Below are 19,709 nucleotides of genomic sequence, written 5' to 3' on the forward strand. Positions count from 1 at the left end.
TCCATCACTTTGCTGAAGATAGAGAGTAGGCTGACGCGGTGGTAATTGACCGGATTGGATTTGTTCTGCTTTTATTGGATGCAGCATGAAGGCAGCCTCCCTAACCTCCATGTCAAACCTCAATTAACCAGCATCTAGACCGGTAGGTCAATCGGCCTTGATGGGAAAACCCTCTGTTGGATTGGTCTGGGCCAAGATTGTGGGCTTTGTCAAATCAGCTCCATATTTGTAGCATGGAGCCTCTGGCTCCAGTGATCCTCCCCATTCTGCTGCAGAGATGCCACTTCCATTGAGCTGGCAGCCTCCAAATGTGATGTGGGGCTGCTCTGCAACAGCTAAGGCTGCAAAATCACCCCTAGCCAGGGCCTTAACTATGCCGCCTGCCTCTGTAGAGTGAGCAACGATCCTCTTCCCATCCCGTCCCTGGAAATATTGCTTGGGAGCAGGAATGTGAATGAGAGCCATCCCCGACATGGCTCCCTGTCATCTTTACTTTAATCTATAGTGTCTTCTTGTTGACAGAGCAAAGCTATCAGGTATCTATCAGATAAAAAATTATTGAATTATGGAGGAAGAAGCAGTTTCTACTCTGTTGAATAAATTGGTTAACAGGAAGAAAGCATAAGAGAAACAAGAGTCATTATTCTGTTATTTTCCAATATCTCTCAACTCTGGTCCATTTATTTTGAGTTCTTCATTATCTGTTTCACCCAAATTGTCAATAACATTTGACCATCTCTTAAGCTGTGTTTCCCTGAATGGAAGTAAAGTCAGACTGGTGTAAGTAGAACGTAGTCTTCTAAGATTAAGTTTGAAGACAAGAGGCATTTTTGGGGCAGTACAGAGTCATCTCTACTTGTATCTAATCCTACTATACCTGGGATTGCTTGATGCTGACACTGGCTGCTTAAAACAGAAAGTGACTCACTCTTCAACATGAACACACTCACCTTGATGAGCACAGTACTTCACACAAAAGTTTTGAAAAAGAAATAGCTCTTTAAATACTTGTCTAAATGAACACCTTGTGGGCACTTTAATAGTTACAGGTGTATCACTTTGGCATTACTTTGAACCTGCAGTAATCTAGGCAGTAATTATTTTGCGGAGAATTATAAATGTGTGATTGTCATATAAAACTATATTTGGGGATAACATGTTTTAAATTGTTACAAAGAACCCCTTTGAATCTCTACCCTCATTGCTATTTCTGCTGCTTCAGTTTGGGCTGACTGTTTACAAACAACCTTATTTCACCATGAGGAAGGAGCTCCTGACAAGATACGAGCCTATTACGGAACTAAATGTGGGTAATCTAATCTCACCTAGACTGGTTGAGATAAATAAGATAAACATTATGCAAACATTAATCTGACTAGGTAATACATTGAAATGAACCATTCTTTGTTTATGTTAATTCAGCTTTGTTTAAACGTAATCTAGACATGACCTACCTGAATTAAAGTTGATGTGAAGCCCTGTCAGTTTTCCTACATCAGGAGTATAGAATAAATTAATAGCAATTATTGATCAGCTTCTCACTATATTTATCTGCATGTTGTGTCATTTCAGCCGCGTTTGTGTCATTCGAGGACAGGTGGTGGCAGTGGATGAGACCCCATTGGTCGGTGTGAACATCAGCTTTTTGCATCATGTGGATTATGGATACACGATCAGCCGTCAGGATGGCAGGTGCAGCAGACAGCTTTTCTTTATTCACGCAGATCCTCTAGCCACCAAATGCATCCTGAATCAACTTTGCTTGGTAGTTGAAGTCAGGATGCTCTTCAATGAGACGTGAAAAGTGTGGCTGAGATGGGAGTCATATTTATTAATGGGGGAAGCATGATTGTGAATTTTTAACAGGGAAACTGGAACAATCATAGATAATGTGATAAACACAAAAAAATGTGAGATAAACTTAACATGTCATGCAAAATACGTGGAGAGAGAAATGGAGTTAACTTTTCATCTTTTTGATGTTTCATTTTTATTTTGGATTTCCAGCATCCACAGTACCTTGCTGTTATATGGATAGTGCAATCATTGGTCTCGTGGCAAATAAAATTATTGATTACTGTTGGCTTTCATACTTTTGGTGTGATGCTAATAACAGGAAAATAGAAAGATGATAATCTTTAATAAAATATGAGTTAATTATATCACTTTAATTTATAATGCTGTCTTGTTGACAGTTTTCAAATATTTGAAAAATTTAACCTTCAACCCATCTAGTTTAACTATTAGAATTATTGTGAGGCAAATTAGATCCAAGTGGGGCAAGAAGAAATGATGTTATAACTAATATTCTAAAACTAATGTTTCAAATATTTGACCAAGAACAAACTTCAAATATCTATTATCTAAATTTGGAGAATATGACATCTAATAATATACTGAGTTCTAGTGTAACCGCTGACTGTTTCACTCTTTGGATTTTGAATAATCAATCATTTTTTTTTTGATTTCATGTTCAATTAAAGAGTTGTTCAATCAAACTAAAAGTCTGATGTGATATCACAAGATTGCAAGAGTCCACATCTTTGCTCCAGACTTCAAAGTTTGTTTGCCTATCTTGCTTTGACTAGCACTCGCAGTCATCAGCGCCAGGCTTCACAGACAGAACCAGATCACTTTTAGGGAGGCTCATTGCTGGTCTCTACCTACCAGATCAGCCATATGTGGGTGGCTTTTCCATGGCTGCAGGGCAAGGGCTTGCTTGGGGAAGGGGGAGAAGTGGCCTCAGGCAAAGGAAGGGCTGCAGGATGAGGGCTGTACTGGCCAAGGAGGGTGATCCAGTGTGTGTGGGGGCACATGTTGATCTGTGCAAGTGACCTCAAGATGGTGAGGGCTGAGGAGGCAGTCTCCAGAGGAGGTGAGGTCAGATGGACATGTGAGGGTATGTGTGAGAAAATGGTTAATGATGTCCCTCGAGCTGGCAGATGCCAGTGAATGTGTGATGGGCTTGAGCGTGTGAGTTTAGTGATGAGATGGTTGCCATGTCCTGGTTGCACAGGATCCTCTGTTTGCATTTGATGGCCAACCTGTTCTGTGCAGCATTGGCAGTGATCACCACTGCCACCATCTTCCAAGCCTGGTTGGTCACGCCACTGCCCATCCTGCGGCTAGAGCGGGGGACATCGCAGCAGGCCTCCACAGCATCCAAAGGCGTTCCAGTGATGTGTCACTAAACCTGGGGACTGTGGTCTTTTTGCCTCTCACGGAGATCTTCCCTGCAAGGTCGTGGGCTGGAAGCACTGAGATGTGTGCACGCAGGTGGAATTTAAATATGGTGCCTGGCATGATGAAGTGGCGAGGTGATGGTGTGGTTGGAGAATGAGAGCCAGCTGCCATGGAAACAGCGTGTAACCCAAGAATGCATGACTATTACGGCGGACTTGGGACAATATGGTGTGAAAACCCGCCATTGCGACGGATAAAATGTCGCTTTACCTGCCCGCTACCACACTTAGTGCAAATCTGGGACAATTCCGCCCATATTTCAATCTATGACGTTGTCCGTGGTTCAGTCTTATTAGAAATGGGGAAGAATCAACCAATCAATTGAAAAAACAAATAACTTGTTTGACAACATGAGCAAAGATAAAGAACTGTAAATGGGGTGGAGAGGCTGTGGCATAGTGGTATTGTCACTGTACTAGTATTCCAGTGACCCCGGGTAACACTCTGGGGACCCGGGTTCAAATCCCACCATGGCAGATGATGAAATTTGAATTTAACATATAATTAAATATGGAATTAAAAGGGTGATGATGACGATTGTCATAAATGTTCTTTAGGAAATCTGCCATCCTCACCTGGTCTGGCCTACATGTGACTCCAAGCCCACAGCAATGTGGTTGACTCTTAAATGCCCTCTGAAAAAGACAACCTAGCCACATCCCATGAACGGCCACGTCTCATGAGCAAATAAAAAAAAACTGTTGAGCATTATAATATTAATAAAGTTCCTTGCTTGACAGACCTAACAAATGTTCCGCAAGCAATTGAGGTGGGGGGGGGATCCACCTTAAAAATATTCAAGCTAATTTGACAAGTGCATGAAACAAAATAGTTTCAACAGAGTTAGACCCACTTCCTTGTATTTTGGGGCTGAATTTTCCGTTTTTGAAACTAAGTGCTATGGCGCATTTCCCGCTGGTCGGAATGGTGGGAAGCCATGCCCGATTTCACATTTGGGAGCTAATTAATTATGCATAAGTGAGTATCTCTTCAAATCACCTGACGGGTCGGGAACTCATTCGTCCGCCCTGCTGGTACGTAATGGAGTTGATGGTCCAGGCGCCACATTTAATTGCCACCCGAGTAGATACATTTCGCTCTCTCCACCCCAGCTGCCTTGCAGGAGACCTGTAGACATGTCTGCGCAACAGAAGAAGAAGGCAGCTGCCCTGAGGTTTAGCACAGACTCCCTCATGGCATTGAGACGAGGAGTATACCAATACCGTGCTTTACCCGAAGGATGACTCCAACAAGTACGCAAGCCTCGCCTATCTGGCTTGGGAGGCCATGGCAAGACAGGTCAACAGGGCCTGGCAACCGCCCCTGCAACACCATCCAATGCAGAAAGAGGATGAATAATCTGATTCACCCTGCCAGAGTAAGTAAACCTTCAGCTCACTCCAATCTCATACTCTCATCATTGCATCATGCACTCAAATGGTTGCACTCTTACACTCTTCAGGAATCACACACAACATTAGCGGGGGACACTTATCACCATGATTGTCTCACAGATATTTTCACATCACCATCATCTCATCTATCATACTCACAAACTCCACCCTCAGCCCGTTCTGGGTCCATCCTCACCACACACAGGAGGCATGCATGTTTCCGAACCTCTGCTCCATCTCTTCTCGTCACCTTCCTTCCTTTTGTCTTCTTACAGTCCAAGCTTGCCCACAACAGAAGGGAAAGATCCGAGATGGGAGGAGGGGAAGCCAGCATTACAGAGCTACCCAAATTTGATGAGGATGCAGCTGAGCTGGCTGGGGAGGTCAGGGATTGCTCCTATGGGGAAGGTTAGATTGGCTTCTCCCGCAATATAGTATGGATGAGACCTCCATGAATTGATCACTCCTGACATTTACAGTGAGTGACATGCAATCTTGTATTCTGCCGGCTCATGAACTAAATCTGTCTTCTCTCTCTTACAGGTACCAGCAGGAAGCACAAGAGGAGGGCCAACATAAGCCCCAGCCCCCAGTCCACCCCAGAGGACAAGGCTGAGGAACCATTCAAAGATGATCCACATGTACCCTCCACCAACACCAAGACATGCCCCTCAGTGGGTCATGGTTCTAGATTAGGTTTGGGGTCACTGTCACATCTCCACAGCAGTCGGAGGCAGTGACAGCCCAGATCTCTGGAACTCGGAGGACTGCTGGAGATCAGGCACCCATTGACTCCAAGTCAGATAGCGAGCCTCTGCAAGCGGCCACTGACACAATGCTGAAGATGCAATGACAGGCAGTGGAACATCAGGCAGAGATGAGAGCGAGTCACTCAGCAGACTAGAATGAAGGATGGACAGGTCCGTCCGCCTTCTGTGATGTTGTTGCTCTGGCATGCGAGCGCCTCGAGGTCACCATGGGAAGGGTGGCAACCGCCTTGGAGACCTTGGTCCAGCAGGTTTTGCTGGATTTGCACTCAGACCTGCACTCTATGGCAATATGTCTTGGTGGGATCCAACAATGGCTATGCCCTTGACCTCCCTCCAGGTGCCCTTTCTCCTCAAGGAGTCAGGGAGGAGCCGTCGGGCACCAACAGGGGGGAATAGAGTCAACCGGATACACCTGGGGCCTCCATGCAGGACACTCCAAGGTTACCCAGCCACTCAAAATCCTCTCCATCCGTGACCCCATCTACTCCAGCTGGTCAGACCGAGGAGGGTATACCTGTCCCTGATCAGGAGAACTTTATCAGGCCAGAGACTCAAGGCCTCAGGCCACCAGAGGACATCCGCCAAGGTCACCAGAGACAACAGGGTGTAGCAGTCAGCAGGCTGCCTGCACCTCTGCTGCAGATGTTGGGGCTGCACCCAGGAGTAGCAGTAGTGTTAGGAAAATTAAGAAATATTATCACCACTTCTAAGTCACGGGTGCTCAATCACTGTAAAAATCATGCACTTTTGTAAGTACATTTTATGTCAATGAAAATGTTTTGGTCATTTGAAGGTGTGCATATTCATATATGTGCCCTCATATTGTGAGGGTGAGCCATCCTCACACTCAGTGGTCACCTCCTTTTGTGAGGCTCACATTCGTGTGATGTTAACCACAGCCAAAATAGTTACCAGACCATTGTTGGGTGAGTGCTGAATGAAGTTGTAACCCTTATTGCTTGTGGGACAGCATTGTGTGAGGGCTGCTCAGTGAACTGAAGGGATAGCTGCCCTTGTGTTTCCTAAGTGGTAGTGCCAAAGCACAAGACCTGAAGAGATGGTGATATCTCCAACCATGTACTCATCTCAATGTCCGCTGTAGTTTCTCACTAAAGCGGCCACAATTGCATCAGGTTCTTTGGCGCAACATTTACACTATTGTCAACTTTCACTTCCTAGAGCACGCAGATATGGGGTTCACCGCTGACCTGTCCCGAGATCATGAGGGTTGAAGGTGCAAGTCTGAATACGGAACTAGCTGTCAATGTGACTGGTTTTAAATCCCTTCCTAAGCAATGGAATGGCACTAATAGTTAGAAGGAGTATGGCCGTCTCTCGTTGCATACACTTTACTCCACCTGAGTCTTGTGGCTATCAGTGTGTCACGTGTAAGTCTTCCATGTCATGATTCTTCCTTGGCATCATCATGTGGAAGCTGACCCTCATCTCCCTCTTCAGGGTTCTTGGCCTTCGCTGCTCTTGCTCTTGCTCATCCAACGAGCAAAGCTGGTCTTTGTCTGGGTTGCTGCCCTGACTGAGCCTCCCAAATAACACCCTCCCTAGACAATGGAGGATGGCAGTGAAGAGTGCAAACCTACACCCCCACCACTGTGGCTTCTCAGTGGGCTTTGCTGAGAACCTGGAGTGGCGCTGCTGCAGGTAGCATTTCAGTGTTGCACTTACCTCGAAGTCAAGAGAAGTGAGGGCTGCCAACTGCGCACCACTTACAAACAAACATGTTTCAGGCTAGTCTAATTTTCCACTTGCGTGGCATTCGATTGGGAGGGACTATGTGATTCCAGCAAGCAGCGTTTTTTTAATAAGAATTCATAAGATGGTAATACATGCAAATGGGGTTCCCGTCATGGATCAGCGGCAAACCCTACCCACCATCAGCCCACCATGAAAGTGGTGAAGGGAAAGTTCCAACCTGTTTTCCTGCCGATGGCCTTGTGATTTTTGGCCGCTCACCAGATTTTCCAGTTGTGCTCACCATGAAACCTGCCACTGGCTGGAAGGGAAAATTGTGCCCCAGGTTTCCTTGATGGTTGAGAGATGTAAATGCATTTTTTATTTAGAGTTCTTAAAAATACCCCATAAATGTTAACAACTTCCAAGGAAATTTCTATTAATGTGTACTGGTTGAGTCAATTCATTACTTCTGTAGAAGATCAGTCCAATGCTGAAATATATTTTTGTGATACAAAAGCAAATTCCTGCAGATGCTGGAAATCTGAAATAAAACAGAAGATGTTGGAAATACTCAACCAGTCAGGCAGCATCTGTGGAGAGAGAAACAGTTAATGTTTCAGGTCGATGACCTTTCACCAAAATATCAACTCAGTTTCTCTCTCCACAGATGCTGCCTGACCTGAGTATTTTGAGCATTTTCTGCTATATTTTATATCTATGTGATCTTATGTTCAACTGCAAGATTTATGACATGTATTTAGATATCGTCCCTCCCAATCATCATGAATTCATTTCTGTTAGGGTCAACAAAGATATTTCTGAGAGAAAGATACGTTGACAGAACACTCAGCATCGAGATAGGCACCGGAAATAACAATGGCACACTGTGCCCAGTGGACCCTGCAAAGCTATCCTAATATATGGGGGCTTGTGCCAAAATTTGGAGAGCTGTGCCAAAAACTAGTTAAGCAACAGACTACTCACAGAATCATACCTTACAGACACTGACACAGACATCTCCGTCACCGATCCCTGGGCATGTGCTGTCCTACAGGCAGTATTGACCCAGCAGAGGTGACAGTACAGTGATATACAGTCAGGAGGGAGTTGCCTTGGGAGTCCTGAACATTGACTCCAGGCCCCATGACATCACTTGGCACCAGGTCAATCCTGACAAGGAAACATCCTGCTGATTACCACATACTGTCCTCTCTCAGCTGATGAACCTGTACTCCTCCATGTTGAACACCACTTGGAAGAAACACTGAGGCTAGCAAGGATACAGAATGTACTCTGGGTTGGGAACTTCAATGACCATCACTAAGCATGGCTCAGTAGCACTACTACTGATCGAGCTGGCTGAGTCCTGGAGGACATATCTGCCCGACTGGGCCTGCAGCAGGTCATGAGGGAACCAACAAGAAGGAAAAATCTACTTGACCTCAACCTCACAAACCTATCTTTTGCAGATGCATCTGTCCATGACAGAATTGGTAGGAGTGAACAGCACACAGTCCTTGTGGAGGCGACCCGTCTTCATCTAGGGATACTGTCCACTGTGCTAACTGAGATGGATTCTCAACAGATTTAACAATTCAAAACTGGACATCTATGAGGTGCTGTGAGCCATCAACAGCAACAGAATTGTATACAATCAAAATCTGTAACCTCATCACCTGCCATATCTCTTACTCTATCATTTCAACCAAGCCAGAGGATCATGAAGCGTGCAGGAGGGCATGCCAGAAGCAGTGTCAATGTACCTAAAAGTGAGGTACCAAGACGTTGAAGCTACAACTTAGTGCCACATGAATGCTAACCAGCAGAAACAGCATGTTATAGATAGAGCCAAGCAATCCCACAAGTAGCAGATCGGATCTAAGCTCTGCAGTCCAGCCACATCCAGTTGTGAATAGTGGTGGACAATTAACTGGAGGAGGAGGCTCCAAAAAATCCCCATCCTCAATGATGGGAGGAGCTCAGTACATTAGTGTCAAAGACAAGGCTGAAGTATTTGCAATCATCTTCAGCCAGAAGTGCCAAGTGGATGACCCATCTTGGCCTTCTCCCAAGGTCCCCAGCATCACTGATGCCAGTCTTCAGCTAACTTGACACACTCCACATGACATCAAGAAATGGATGAAGGCACTGGATACAGTAAAATCTATGGGCTTTGAGAACACCTGAGCAGGAGTACTGAAGTGTTGTGCTCCAGAGCTAGCCACTCTCCTAGCCAAGCTGTTCCAGTGCAACTACAACACTGGCATGCTTGGCCTAAATAGCCAAGTGGTTATGGTACTGGGTTTGTAACCCCAAGATCAAGAGTTCAAATCTCACAATGGCAAGCTATGAAACAATGTAACTTCATCTGAAACAGATGGAAACGTGTTTGTACTCAAAAGAGTTACAACACTGGCATCTATTTGAATGTAGACAATTGCCTAATTTTGCCTGTCCACAAAAATCAGGACAAAATCAATTTGGCCAATTACCACCCCATTATCTCGATCATCAGCGAAGTGATGAAAGATGTCATCAACAGTGCAATCAAGCAGCACTTACTCAGCAATAACCTGCTTACTGCCACTCATTTTGGGCTCCGCCAGGGCCACTCAGCTCCTGACCTCATAACAGCCTTGGTCCAAACATGGAGGAAAGAGCTGAACTCAACAGGTGAGGTGAGAGTGACTACCCTTGACATCAAGGCAGTATTTGACTGAGTATGGCATCAAGGAGCCCTAGCAAAACTGGAGTCAATGGGAATCAGGGGGAAAACTCGCCCCTGGTTGGAGTCATACCTAGCACAAAGAAAGATGGTTGTGGTTATGGGAGATCAATCATCTCAGTCTAGGACATCACTGCAGGAGCTCCTGAGGGTAGTGTCCTCAGTCCAACCACTTTCAGCTGTTTGATCAATGATCTTCCCTCCATCAAAAGGTCAGAAGTGGGGATGTTCCCTGATGATTGCACAATATTCAGTACCATTCATGATTCCTCAGATTCTGAAGTAGTCTGTGTCCTTATGCAGCAAGACCCGAACAACATTCAGGCTTGGGCTGATAAATGGCAAGTAACGGTTCGCACCACACAAGCGCCAGGCAATGACCATCTCCAACAAGAGCGAATCTAACCATCTCCCCTTGACATTCAATGGCGTGATCATTGCTGAATCCCATATCATCAACATCCTGGGTATTATCATTGGCGAAAAACTTAACCAGACCAGCTATGTAAATACTGTGGCTGTAAGAGCAGATCAGAGAGGCTTGGAATCCTGGCGACAAGTAACTCACACCCTGACTCTTCAAATCCTGTCCGATTTTTACAAGGCAAAAGTTAGGAGCCTAATGGAAGTGCAGCTCCAGCAACACTCGAGAAGCTTGATACCATCCAGGACATAGCAGCTGGCTTGATTGGCACCCCATCCACCAATCGCTCCCTCTACCACCAATGCATGGTAGCAGCAGTGTGTGCCATATACAAGATGCACTGCAGCGACTCACCAAGGCTCCTTTGATGGCACCTTCCAAACCTGAGACCTCCAAAACTTAGAAGATTAAGGGCAGCAGATGCATTTGAGGAGAGTTCCTCTCAAAGCCACACACCATTCTGACTTGGAACTATATCACCATTCCTCCACTGTCACTGGGTCAACATCCTGGACTTCCTTTCCTAACAGCACTGAACCCACAATGATTCAAGAAGGCAGCTCGCCACCAACTTCTCAATGGCAGATCGGGATGGGCAATAAATTCTGGCCTTGCCAGTAATGCTCACAGCCCATAAAAGAATGTAAAAAATTGCAAGATTTATTGCACCTGGAATTACAAATAAAATATCATCTCACTGCCTGTCTATAGTTTTATAAATGTGTTCAGTAGAGTAGTTTCTGTGGTGTGGGAACACCTGTCATTGTAAATTGTAAAGATGTTTTCTTGTTATTTTATTTGTTCATAAAAAATGCAGAGTCCTCATGGTGAAGCAAAGGGCAAGTGAGGATAGCAAACTGCCTTAGTCAAATGATTGCTAAAGTGCAAAATATAATTGATAATTGATCAGATTTTCCAGATAATTCTATATGAATATTATAAGCTAACTGCAAAAGAAATCTAAAACTGACGTGGAATAATGTTCCACAAGGAGTAAATATACAATCGAAAGCAAACTCCTTCTGTATTCAAAGCTGGTTTAGACTTCAGTAGTCACTTAAAGCGAAATTTATGACAACAGTACTACTTAGATTATATTCATATCAAAGTCTGGTCCAATTTTACATTTGATTTCTTCTCAACATTTACTTACTTGAAATTTTTTTTCTCTTTACTACCAGCTTTGATCTTGTAGCAATTGGAGGAATCTCTGTCACACTTGTCTTTGAGCGTGCTCCCTTCATCACTGAAAACCGTACCCTCTGGTTACCATGGAACAGATTTGTTGTTGTGGATAAAGTCATCATGAAGGGAGTAGGATCTCAAGCTCCTACCTGTGATATCAGTAGCTTTGCTACACTGAACCCAATTGTCCTTCCTTCGCCCCTGACCACGTTTACAGGATCTTGTCCGGAGAGAGGCCCAGCCATCCCAGAAATACAAGTAGGAACAGCTGTTTTCAGAATCTTGATGTGTTAGAATATTAACATATTATTGAATATTTGTTTACGGGGACAGTATATCATGTTTCACCATTGCAAATTAGTTTAGTGGTAAACTTTGAAACATAAGGGAGAATCTAAAAGAATGTGCTAGTAAAATATTAGCGCTATTGCTCTGTTTATCTAATGCTGGAGTACCTCCAAATACCTTCTGATAGGTAATGCATGTTGCATTTTCTAGTTGTATAGTAAAGTAAAATTTCAATCCATGAAAATGTATGCCAGCTCTCACACCAAAGCAAGATGGTCCTTTACTTTGGTTGTATACTTTGAATTCATGTCAACAGACAAACTGCATCAAGCAAACAGTCATACGAACATACAAATTAGGAGCTGGAGTGAGCCACTAGGCCCATCGAGCCTGCTCTGCCCTTCAATAAAATCATGGCTGATCTGAATGCAACCTCAACACCACATTCCTGCCAACCCCAAAAACCTTTCACTGCCTTGTTAATCAAGAATCCATCTAGCTCTGCCTTAAAAATATTCAAAGACTCTGCTTCCACTGCCTTTTGAGGAATCCCCTAAGAAAGAAAATTTCTCCTCATCTCTGTCTTAAATGAGCAACCACTTATTTTTAAACAGTGACCCATAGTTCTAGATTCTCCCACAAGAGGAAACATCCTCTCCACATCCACCCTGTCAAGACCCCTCAGGATCTTAAAGGTTTCAATTAAGTTACCTCTTACTCTTCTAAATTCCAATGGATACAAGCCTAACCTCTCCAGCCTTTCCTCATTTGACAAACAGCCCGTTCCTGGTAAACCTTCTCTGAACAGCTTCTAATGCATTTACATCTTTCTTTGAATAAGGAGACCAGTACAGTACACAATACTTCAGACGTGGTCTCACCAATGCTCTGTACAACTGAAGCATTACCTCCCTATTTTTGTAATCAATTCCCCTCACAATAAATGATAACATTCTATTAGTTTTCCTAATTACCTGCTGTACCTGCATACTAACCTTGTGACTCATGAAGCAGGACACCCAGATCCCTCTGAATCTCAGAGCTCAGCAATCTCTCACAATTTCACATTTGCCCATGTTATACTCCATTTGCCAGATCTTTTCGCACTCACTTGACCTATCTACATCTTTCTGTAAAAACAAAAACTGCGGATGCTGGAAATCCAAAACAAAAACAGAAATACCTGGAAAAACTCAGCATGTCTGGCAGCATCGGTGGAGAAGAACAAAGTTGACGTTTCGAGTCCTCATGACCCTTCAACAGAACTAAGTAGAAATAGGAAAGGGGTGAAATATAAGCTGGTTACACAATTTCAGGGGAGGCTTGGTGGAATAGGTGAAGCAGGATAGAAAGTCAGCGATAGGTGGGGACTAAGGAGAGATTGACAAAGATGTCATGGACACAAGACAAAGGGAATGTTAATGGTAGTGGTAAGGGATAAAGAAGGCGTTGATAGTGGCATAAAGGTAAGAAAGCAAAATGTGTGAATAGTAAAACAAGGGTCAGCACTTTGTGAAAGGACAACATGGAACAAGTAACAGTTGGCCTTTTTGGGGGTGGGGTGGGGGAAGGGGTGTTTCTTGGGGAAAGGATTGATAAAGGGGATAAAACAATGAGTAAATGAATAAAAATAAAAATAAGTAAATAAAAAATAAAAATACGTTTTAAAAAAGGGATTAAAAAGGGGTGAAGATAGAGGAGAGAGTTCATGGTCTGAAGTCAAAATGGCTTTGTAAAAGGGAAATCATGTTTAACCAATTTATTGGAGTTCTTTGAAGGAGTCACATGTGCTGTGGACAAAGGGGAACCTGTGGATGTACTATGCTTAGATTTCCAGAAGGCATTTGGTAAAGTGCCACATCAAAGGTTATTGCAGAAAATAAAAGCTCATGGTGTAGGGGGTAACATATTGGGATGAATAGAAGATTGGCTAGCTAACAGGAGGCAGAAAGTTGGCATAAATGGGTCTTTTTCAGGTTGGCAGGATGTGATGAGTGGTGTGCCACAGGGATCAGTGCCGAGGCCTTAACTTTTTACAATTTATATAAATTACTTTGATGAAGGGACCGAAGGAATGGTTGCTAAATTTGCTGACAACACAAACATAGGTAGGAAAGTAAGTTGTGAAGAGGACATAAGGAGGCTACAGAAAGATGTAAAACAATAACAGAAATACCTGGAAAAACTCAGCAGGACTGGCAGCATCGGCGGAGAAGAGCAAAGTTGACGTTTCGAATCCTCATGACCCTTCAACAGAACTAAGTAGAAATACAAAAGGGGTGAAATATAAGCTGGTTTAAGATGGAGGGGGGGTGGGGGGGGAAGAAGGGGGCGGGGTTGTTGGGACAAGCAAGCAGTGATAGGAGGAGATAACTGAAAGATGTCACAGACAAAAGAACAAAGAGGTGTTGAAGGTGGTGATATTATCTAAATGAATGTGCTAATTAAGAGTAGAGAGCAGGACAAGCAAGGTAGCTCTAGTGGGGGTGGGGTGAAATAAACGATGGGTGGAATACATTTAAAACTAATGGAAATAGATGGGAAAAGAAAAATCTATATAAATTATTGGAAAAAACAAAAGGGAGGGGGAAGAAACAGAAAGGGGGTGGGGATGGAGGAGGGAGTTCAAGATCTAAAGTTGTTGAACTCAATATTCAGTTCGGAAGGTTGTGGCACTTTACACCTTCTTTATCCCTTACCACTACCATTAACATTCCCTTTGTCTTCTGTCCATGACATCTTTGTCAATCTCTCTTTAGTCTCCACCTATCGCTGACTTTCTATCCTGCTTCACCTGCTCCACCAATGCCGCTCCCCCCCACCCCCCGCTTTAAATAGTGTAAATTCCATCACATTTCTACTTCTCTTTAGCTCTGAAGAAGTCACATGGACTCGAAATGTTAACTCTGTTTCTCTCTCCACAGATGCTGTCAGACCTGCTGAGTTTTTCCAGCATTTTCTGTTTCTATTTCAGATTTCCAGCATCTGCAGTATTTTGCTTTTATCCCAGTATAGCCTGCTCCCTGGTTGGCTCCAGAATGTGCTGTTCTAACTAACCCAAAAACATTCCATGAGCTCATTACTTATGTTACCTTTGCCTATCTGATTTTTCCAGTCAATAAGTAGATTAAGTTCCCCCAAGATTATTGCTGTATCTTTCTGGCAAGCTTCTGGTAACTCTTCTTTTATACTCTGTCCTCTGTATAATACAATTAGGAGGCCTGAACATCACTCCCACAAGTGACTTCTTGCCCTTATCATTCCTCATCTCAACCCAAACCGCTTCTACATCCTGGTTTCCTGAACTTAGGTCATCCCTCACTAATGTGCTAATATCATCATTAATTAACAGAGCCACCCCTCCACCTTTTCCTAACTTCCTGTCCTTCCTGAATGTCACATAACCTTCCATATTCAGGTCCCAGTCTATGTCATTCTGTAGCCATGTCTCTGTAATGGCTATAAAATCATATTTATTTCTATTTGCGTTATCAGTTCATCTGCTTTATTTTGAATGCTAAGTGAATTTAGATACAGAGTCTTTAGTTTTGTCCTTTTATTATTTTTGTAGCATCTAGCCTTATCTGCTAATTTACTCTTAGACTTGTACTCTCTGTCCCTTCCTGTCACGGTCTGTTTATCATTTCCCATATTAATACCTGTCTCTCTTACCTTGTCCCTACTCTTTGGTTTACTACATCTTACCAAGTTTGATTCCTTGCCACCACTATTCAGTTTAAAACCCTCTCTACTTCCGCAGTTAGGCGGCTCGCTAGGACAACAGCCCCAACACGGTTCTGGTGTAGGCCATCCCAACAGTACAGATCCCATTTTCTCCAATACTGGTGCCAGTGCCCCACAAACCGGAATCCACTTCTCCCACACCAGTCTTTGAGCCACGCATTCATTCCTCTAATCTTATTTGTCCTATGCCAATTTGCACATGGCTCAGTAATAATCAAGAAATTATTACCTTTGAGGTTCTGCTTCTTAATTTGGTGCCTAGCTCGTTATACTGACTATGCAGAGCCCCCTTCCTCATCCTGCCTATCTTGCTAGTAGCTACATGGACCATGACCATTGGATCCTCGCCCTCCCACTGTTCATTCCTCTTCAGCCCTGAGCAGATGTCCCGAACCCTGGCACCGGGCTGTCAACAAAGCCATCTGGACTCTCGCTCTTTGCTATAGAGAACAGTTTCAATCCCTCTCACTATACTGTCCCCTACTACCACTACATTCCTTTTGCCTCCCCCCCCACTTGGAGGCTTCCTGTACCACGGTGCCATGGTCAGTTTGCCTATCCACTCTGCAGCCCTCATGTTCATCCAAACAAACTGAGAGAACCTCAAACCTGTTGGACAATTGCAGAGGCTCACACTCTTGCCCTCTGGATCCCCTTACCTGCCTCACTCAAAGTCATACCCTCCTGTCACTGGCCACTGATCAAATCAGAAGACCCTATCCTAATTGGTGTGACTGCCTCCTGGTATAAAGCATCCAGGTAACTTTCCCCCTCCCTGATGTGTCACAGAGTCTGCAGCTCAGCCTCCAGCTCAATGACTCTGAACCGAAGTTTCTCAAGCTGCAAACACTTACTGCAGACATGTTTGCTCTAGATCACAATGTTATCCAGGAGCTCCCACCTGCTGCAGTCTTGACTCATCAGCTGTCCTGCCATCTTTAATGTGTTTCAAATAATTACTTAATTATACTAATCACTTGTTTAATGTTGCTTTTCTTATATATTTTATTAACTTTACCACCAAATTATATATTATTTTAAACCTTAGGAACTGAATGGAACTTACCCACTTACCAGATACTCACCAAATAGCTAGCTCCTTTCCCTGTAGTAGAGCAAGAACCAACTTCTATGGGGTGAGAAAGCTAGAAAGAGCAAACAAACAACTACTTCCCCCATCTCCCCTCTCACCAAACTTCAAATCTTCACTAAGTTAGTCAGCTGTACTCGGTTTGCCAAGGCTGCTCTAAAGAACCCTGAATTTATAGTAAACTGAACTGGGGCTACAGCAACCAGATTCAACCAATTAGCTACCTAACTACTCAGCTCCTATAGCTGAGAGTGAGCTTACCCTGTCCAAACTGCAAGAAAGAAAGAACTTAGCCTACTTACACAGTACTTTCCAGTTACTGCTAATTACAGACTAGATTAGATTTTAAGAGCAAAATTTAAGAAAAAAATGAACACTTAAACTCTCCTCTCACCAAACTCCCAAGGGCAGTATTTTCAAGTCGTTGGGTGGGCATGGCGGGAGGGCCCGGAAGTGGCCGGGAAACAGTCTGCCACCCACAATCGCCCACCAGCGGCCAGCCAGCCTGAAAGGTGCACTGAGAAGCTCAGCGCCGCGGGGGTGGGGGTGGAAGGAGGGCGAGTGCAAAAGTCTGCGCATGCGTTGGGGAGTGAACACTCAAAGTCCCCTGGAGGCAGGGAGCTGAACAATTTTAAAATCAAAAAGAAGGATTTGGAAAATCTGGAAAAAAAATGTCCCAACATCGAACCGACTCACACTAACATAAACAGAATAAAAATTCTGCCCAAAAATTTGTTTTTATTTTTTACTTAATGGTGGAAACTTCAGGCCCCCCACGGAAGAGGTTTCCTGAAAAATCCAAAGGCTGCCTGACTGATTTGCCCACCCGCCAACTGTAAGGTTGGATGGGCAGCAAAAAAAGCTTTAAATTAATGGATTAATGGCCTTAATAAGCCCTTTAATTGTCAGCGGGCATGCTGCTGACTCTTGCGCGCGCCTGCTGACTGAAATATCACACGAGTGCATGATGACGTCGGGACGCTTGCTCAACATCATCCTGCGCTATTTTTGCCCGATCGGGTTGGACATACGTCCGCCTGCGGGATGTAAAATCCTGCCCCAAAGGGAGAATTTTCTCCCTGCTAGGGGGATTGTGCAGGGGCGGGCGCAGGTTAGCGCGCAGCCGATCGGCGCCCCCAATCGGCTGGACACCGCCATTTTACATTGGCAGGCCCGCCCAGCGTGACGCACACCTGAAAACACTGAGCACTCCCCATGCAGGCATTGTTGGGGGGGGGCGGGGGTGGGTGGGTGTTGTCTCAGTCGGGGAGTGCCTCAGGGAGATTACTTTCACTTATAAAGCGTTGATCAAAATTGAAAAAAATTTTAAGGACATGTTCCCTCATGTGAAACTGTCACATGAGCTGGGACATGTCCATTAATTTCATTAAAAAATTTTCAAACACTTTAAGAACGTCCATGGAACATCATCCCGCCTGTTGATGAGGTTCCATGCAAAATGCAAAGGCCACCTGCGCTCTTCACCTGCCCACCAACCTTAAGGTTGGATGGGCAGCTCAGCTAATGGCTTTATTGGCTTTTTAAATGGCCTTAATAGGCCTTTGACAGTTCACCGGCTGCGCAGCCAAGTCGGCTGCACGCCCACCAAACTGAAAATCTAACCAACGCGTGGTGACGTCGGGATGCACGCCCAACGTCACCACGCATCATTTTACGTCTCAGCGAGCGGGTCCCACCCCTGCTCACCGAGCCTAAGATTCTGCCCCAAATCTTCACTGAGTTAGTTGGCTGCACTCCATTTGCCGACTATTTATTTGAAAAATATACCTACTTGATTTCAAGTATGAAAAAGCCAGGCTTTCTAGGTAAGCAAATAATGGTTCAGCTCTAGAGTGGATTAGCCAGCTATTTTTGGGCAAAATATATATACCTTGGGACCCCAGAGTGTTTTTTATTGACATCCCGTTCTCTCAGTGCAATTAGGAGTTTATGAATCTTTGCTGGGAGCGCAAAAAAAGAAAAGAAAGAACTCGGAACTCCAAAGCCAATGAAGTACTTTTCAAGTGGAACATGTAGGGAACACAAGCAGCAATTTGCACACCGCAAAATCCCACCATGAAAAATTACCTCATGTACTTTAGTGATGTTAGCTGAGGAATAAATGCAAGCCAAAACATTAAGTAAACTCTAAAGCTACCAGTGGTGTGTGGGTGGCTGGTGGGTGCATCAAGGACACAGGTTTTTATCCACAATATGATCAGTTATAATACCAGAGTGAGAAAGAAAAACCATTTATATAATAGCAACTACATGCAATGTGCATGTCCGCATAGCAAACTGAAAGTCCCCATGCAGATTGACCACATTGTTGACCCCTTTAAATTATATGCAAGCATAACTGCACAAAATAATTTAAACAGCCTGTGTGCTTAAACAAATTGGCTGCATGCTACAAACAAAAATTAGAGGGTATTAGATTGCACGTAAGGTTTTTTTTCAGAGGAAGGGTGAAAAAGAAAAGGTGTTCATTTATAGAGGGCTTTGTTACATATCACAGAAATGGCCCAAAGCATGTAAGACACAATAAACTACCTTGAAGCGCAGATATTATGGTTATGTGGGTAACCATTTTGCACACTTCAAGGCATCAATGAGATGACTGACCAATAGTGCCTTTAATGACAGAGGAAAATTAATGGATAAGAATGAAAAGCAGCAGTACTCAGAACTACTGCAGCACATCAAAGAGAATAATGGATGGTAACATCTTGGCTGTCTGGCTCCCTCCACACACAAGTTCTCTTCCATGAAGATATTGTTCACCAGATGTGAAACATCAGTATAATGGGACAGAAAGCAACAGAATGCAGACCTGACTAAACATTGTCATTAACATGCAGAAGGTGCTGTAATCTGTCCTCAAGGGAGCGGACAGAGTAAAACAGCATTTTATGGATGAAGACCACTCCACCCTATTTCATCATGTTCGGTGATGCAGTCCACCACCTGAAAATTTCCATAATCATCTGTGGATCTCATATTTGTAAAATAGATTGAAGGCTTATAGTTGTTGCTAAGTGTTTTTCCTGAGTTGCTTTGGATGCTTTAGGGGAAAAAAAAGCAATGGGTTATTATTATATCAAGAAGCGTTAGGTATTAAGAGGTACAGAGCTATTTGGAACTTGTGTCCCAC

At 44.0% G+C, this 19,709-nt stretch overlaps 1 protein-coding gene across 1 annotated transcript in view; it reads left to right on the forward strand.

Moving 5' to 3' along the window:
- tenm1 (teneurin transmembrane protein 1) overlaps positions 1 to 19,709 on the forward strand; it is an 873,954-nt gene that overhangs the window by 704,690 nt on the left and 149,555 nt on the right. Inside the window, exons 16-17 of the mRNA XM_041195427.1 lie at positions 1,573 to 1,692; positions 11,430 to 11,691. Coding sequence (XP_041051361.1) covers positions 1,573 to 1,692; positions 11,430 to 11,691 — 382 coding nt within the window. The remainder of the gene's footprint in view (positions 1 to 1,572; positions 1,693 to 11,429; positions 11,692 to 19,709) is intronic.

Source organism: Carcharodon carcharias, chromosome 9 (genome assembly GCF_017639515.1).
Source record: "Carcharodon carcharias isolate sCarCar2 chromosome 9, sCarCar2.pri, whole genome shotgun sequence".
Classification (NCBI taxonomy): Eukaryota; Metazoa; Chordata; class Chondrichthyes; order Lamniformes; family Lamnidae; genus Carcharodon; species Carcharodon carcharias.